At 49.3% G+C, this 5,428-nt stretch overlaps 1 protein-coding gene across 1 annotated transcript in view; it reads left to right on the forward strand.

Annotated features, from left to right (window-relative positions):
- Positions 1-704: 704 nt before the first annotated feature.
- Positions 705-5,428, forward strand: part of LOC111966912 (uncharacterized) — a 6,692-nt gene continuing 1,968 nt past the window's right edge. Inside the window, exons 1-3 of the mRNA XM_023991859.2 lie at positions 705-806; positions 4,958-5,173; positions 5,291-5,417. Coding sequence (XP_023847627.2) covers positions 705-806; positions 4,958-5,173; positions 5,291-5,417 — 445 coding nt within the window. The remainder of the gene's footprint in view (positions 807-4,957; positions 5,174-5,290; positions 5,418-5,428) is intronic.

Raw genomic sequence — 5,428 nt, forward strand, 5'->3', positions numbered from 1 at the left:
TTCCATACGTCGTTAGGGGAGCAGACACACAGGTGTACTGTAACCAGCTTTCGTCTGCCTTTAAGAGACCCCCCTCCCCTCCACATGGTGGTGTGTTGTGTGTGTGTTGTGCGTGTCTGTGTGTGGGTGTGTATTGGTTGAGTGTATTTGTGAGTGAAGGTGTGTTAAACTATGGCTTGTAGCCCTTCATAGCCAATCAGAAGTCAACAGCGATGAATTATAAATACAGACAACAGAGCCCCGGGGCTCATAAAAAGCCATCGGGCTGTGGTGGTGTTGGACTGTCACTGTGACTGTCACAATCACTAACTAACGAATCACAGCTCCCCTCACAAATCAGCCCCCATACACTCACTGTCCCTCAGCTATCAGGTAGGGAGACGGTAAGACACACACACACAACACACACACACACACACACCACAACCACACACACACAACCACACACACCACACCACACACACACACACACACACACACACACACACACACACACAACAACACACACACACCACACACACACAAAACCAACACAGAGAATCCCTTAATTTAAAACGTGTGCTGTTTTGATCGTTTACGATGCCATGTTACGAAGTAGAACATCAAAGGTCTCAAATGCCACCACTGTAGGATGTTTTGGGTCACCCTTCTGTTCACACACACAGCCTTTCCATTTTAACCACCTCCACATCCACCCCCGAAATATGGACAGCACTCAGAAGATTGACCTGTTTGAATGCCCCTCTCCTGCGCCAAGGAAGGAGGAGATGGAGGAGGAGGAGGAGGAGGAAGATGGGAAAATCCTGGCACTGCTTTAGAGGGCAAGACAATTTTTTCAGGCTGCACCTCTGTAATGAAATGACTGGCCATTATTTACTGCACCTCGTTAAGTGACATGGGGTGGGTGGGTGGGGTGTGTGTGTGGGTGGTTGTGTGTGTGTGTTGTGTTGTTGTTGTGTGTGTGTGTGTGTGTGTGTGTGGTGTTGTGCTAATATAACCCTCCCCTCTACACCCTCCTTTACTAGTGAAACCTGGCTTTGCTGTTTTTTGGAAGTGAGGCCTTCTTTTAACTTTATGATATGTATTTAGGGCAATTAGGGAGGAAGATATATTGGCTCATTATGGCCGAGCAGGTGCAGTGATAAAGCTAAATATATGAATCGCTACATCGGGTTCAGTTCTCGTCTCCTCCTCGTCTGTCTGCAACAATTTACCAACAGGAAGGCACTTTTTATCCTTTCCTGTGTCAAGGTCACGCGTTGTCTACTCAAGTGTAAGAAGAAACCAGTGTGTGTGACTCTTCTTCCCCAGAGCACCAGGTGGTGTGTTATACACACACCAAGGAAGGGCGGCTGCCTTCTGATGTCGCAGTGGGCACGGGACGTGGGATAAGACAAAGGCAATCCATAATAGACAGATAAGAGACAACTGTGTCATCAGGGTGTGTATCTGTGGATGTCTGTCTGTGTTGTGCGTGCTGTGAGAACAGCCAGGTCACCCGTGATACAAGTCAGTATTCCTTCGGTTATGTTGGGTGTTGAGGACGGGGATGGTGGATGGGCACTTTGAAATTTGACGTTTGGGGAAACATGGATGAACGTCTAATTCTGATGTGAGAGAGAGAGAGAGGAGAGAGAGAGAGAGAGAGAGAGAGGAGAGAGAGAGAGAGAGAGAGAGAGAGAGAGAGAGAGAGACGAGAGACGAGAGAGAGAGAGAGAGAGAGAGAGAGGAGAGAGAGAGAGAGAGAGAGAGAGAGGAGAGAGAGAGATGAGGAGAGAGAGAGAGAGAGAGAGAGAGAGAAGAGAGAGAGAGAGAGAGAGAGAGAGAGAGAGAGAGAGAGCGAGCGATGGAGCGAGAAGAGAGGAGAGAGAGAGAGAGAGAGAGAGAGAGAGAGAGAGAGAGAGAGAGAGAGAGAGAGAGAGAGAGAGAGAGAGTAAAGATAAGGACAATAATAAGAACTTGTAAAAGCGGGGTGCAGCGGGAGGGAGCTTACAACTGGCAGACCTCAGTGTGAAACCCAACCCACAGTAGCCTGATGACGGCATCAAACATTGCTGCCAGCCAATAAACAACCAGCTTCTTCAGAGGGGCTCTCCCTGTCAAAACCAATAAAACAAACAGCTCCTTTCAGAGGGTCTCTCCCTGTCAACAATAAACAAACAGCTTCTTCATAGGGTCTCTCCCTTGTCAACCAATAAACAAACAGCTTCTTCAGATACTCTCCCATAGCCAATTAAACAACATTCTTTTTCACAGACTGTCCTAACCAGCTTCAATAAGCCTCATCTCCCCTCTGACAATGAGCGACAACTCTTGCATGACTACGATTGGATGAGTCGATTCAAGAGTTTTGTACCAACATTAACCACAAACTTTCTCTGCTTAGCATGCCTCACACACGGCAATATATTGACCCCCACACACACACACAGTGACGAACAGATACACACACCTCCACTCTTTCCCCCTGTAGTTGTGGGGGACTGGCAGGTAAAGCGTGGATGTTGGACTGGCTGTGGGAGCCTGACTGTGGGTGACGTTCAACTGAAGCCCTCGCCTAATGTTCCCGGACCATGTGTGTGTGTGTGTGTGTTCATCGGCTGTGTGTGTGTGTGTGTGTGTGTGTGTGTGTGTGTGTGTGTGGTGTGTGTGTGTGTGTGTGTGTGTGTGTGTGTGTGTGTGTGTGTGTGTGTGTGTGTGTGTGTGTGTGTGTGTGTGTGTGTGGGTATGTAGCCTCCAAACCAGGAAACCATAAATTACAACAAGCCGACCTGCAAAACCATCTTGCATTACAACTTTCAATATTTATTTATTGAAACATCAAATAGAATTATATACCAGAGCAAAAAGTGTGAGAAAAAGGATACAGTTTTATATTCTAATATAATTACGGAAAATGTGTTCAATTAAAGACTAAGGGGTGCCCATGGTTTTCAGGAATATTTTCACTCCAGAAATATGAGATGTAAATTGAAATATTATTGAACTGGGACCAAGTTCTTTAAATCACTCTGCATCCTTGCCAGGCCTAGCAGCAAATAAAACCACGACTAGAAAGTAGTGTGTATTTAACATTTAAACAACTTCGCTTTAACTCTATCCACACTGGCACATTGGAAGCAAACCAGCAGTTTGTGGAACAATTTGCGGAACTGTGCAAACATAAATAGGGAAGTGACATTCGATAAAAATTTGCAGCGCATGTTACAACATTATCAAATTATTTATGAATGCTCAGAAAGAATACTTCCTGCAATGGCGAGCAGGGATGTGTTTGTCTCCAAATTACAACGAGAGAGAGAGAAACCGAGAGACAGATAGAGAGATTGTGAGAGAAAGAGAGAGACACAATAAAAAARGACAGAGCGAGAGAGAAAGAAAGAGAATAACAGTAACATCTGGTAAATCGATAACTCAAAGCAGACAAACAGACTCATAACCAATCAGAACAGAAAGTTGGACCTGGTCATAGTCAACCAGAGTTGGCCAATAAACATGTCTTTATTTCAAAGCCATGAGTCATTCTCAAATTGGCTCTTCAGATACAGGCAGAAAGCAGGTGATGCCACAATTGCCAGGGAATCCTAAAAGGACGTTATCTTGTCTCTTTTTTACACTCTACGATATTTCGACTTGCATACAACTGCATTGGCTAACACTTTGACCAAGGTTGTCTGTGCTGCTATTGGCTCTTTCTGATACTACATTTGATATGTGACCCTGCACACAGTAAAAATAGCAGAGCTGTACGTACAGGGTATGCACACTCTCTGTTCTACCGTGAGCTATGGGAGCTCCGTCTTTCGACGACTCCACTTTGACACAAAATGGAGGTGAGTGCGAGTGTGGTCTGGACAGGGCACTAATGCTTCCCGTCACCCTGGGTTTTGGAGGGGCACTGCCCGTTGGCACTGTCAGCACCAACCAGGCCACTCACGTCCAATATCCACACTACTTTACAAAGTCTTCAGAGAGCGAAAGAGAAAGAGAGAGAGTGTGTGTGTGTAGAGTCAGAGGGAGGGGGAGGGAGGGGGAGGGAGGGAGGGAGGGAGGGAGAAGCAGGTGAGGAGATGGAGGAGAGAGAGGCAGAAAGAGAGGGAGAGAGGTGAAAAGACAGGACGAGAGGAAGTGGACAGAAAAAACGAAAATGTGTGCGCATAACAGAGAGAAAGAACGAAGGAATAAAAGTGGGAGAGAGAGAGGAACTAGAGGAGGGCCAGCGGCTGGCAACAGGTGGGGAGGGGGTTTGAAACTGGACTCGGAGTGTAACTGCAAATGAAGATTCGGGGCAGATGGTTCCAATAACCACGGTCAGTCTTGCCCCAGACTCCGGTCCCGCTCTATCAAACCCTTGTGCTGTGAAATGCAAATTCATTTTATGGGGCTCAGATTCACGGCACAACGTACCTTTTCAGATATGACTTCCAAATGCAAACCTCCTGCTGAATCTCAGCATGAAAAAGGCGCTGCGCCCTTTCATAACATGAGGGATTAGAAAGAAGGGGGGAGGGAGGGAAGCAGAGGGGTAATCGAGAGAGACAGAGGTGGGGAGAGCAAGACTAAGAGACCGAGGACGGAGGGATAGAGAAAGGTAGACAGAGAAACAGACAGACAGACAGACGGACCGACCATCAGACCGACAGTTAGACAGACAGAGGCGTGTGTGTCTGGTCTGGTCTGTGGGTTAGCATTAGCAGATAAAGCTGAACTGGGCTGAGATTGGAACCAGATGAGTGTGAGGAGGTAATGGCCTCCCATGTTTGGTAACACTCTGGGGCTGGAGGGGATCACAGAGAGAGAAAAGAGCCCACCTCCTCCCTGGCTCTGTTTGGATATGGTTTCCCCCTAAACCTTCTGATGAGGGGCGCTTGGGGTTGAAATAAGCCCAGGGATTAAAACAACGAACAGGCGTCCCCTTGTGGTCTAAGCCGAGCCCCCGTCCCCGTCGTCTATGCAGCCCCCGCCCTCGTCGTCACGTCTACAGGCCCCCCGCGCCTCCGTCGGTCTACAGCCCCCGTCCCCGTCGGTCTACAGCCCCCGTCCCCGTCGGTCTACAGCCCCTCCCGTCTCGCGCGTCGGTCTACAGCCCCCGTCGAGCCCCCGTCCGTCGTGTTCTACAGCCCCTCCCGTCGGTCTACAGCCCCCGTCCCCGTCGGTCTACAGCCCCGTCCCCGTCGGTCTACAGCCCTCGTCCCCTGTCGTTCTATTGCAGCCCCCGTCCCCGTCGCTGTCTATCAGCCCACCGTCCCCGTCGGTCTAGACAGGCCCCGCGTCCCCGTCGTGTCTACAGCCCCGCTCGCCGTCGGTCTACAGCCCCCTCCCGTCGGTCTACAGCCCCTGTCCCCTGCGTCGGTCCTTACAGCCCGTCCGTCGGGTCTACACGCCCCCGTCCCCGTCGGTCTACAGCCCCCTCCGCTGTCGGTCTAAC

The sequence above is a fragment of the Salvelinus sp. IW2-2015 genome, linkage group LG7, assembly GCF_002910315.2.
Source record: "Salvelinus sp. IW2-2015 linkage group LG7, ASM291031v2, whole genome shotgun sequence".
In the NCBI taxonomy this organism is placed as follows: domain Eukaryota; kingdom Metazoa; phylum Chordata; class Actinopteri; order Salmoniformes; family Salmonidae; genus Salvelinus; species Salvelinus sp. IW2-2015.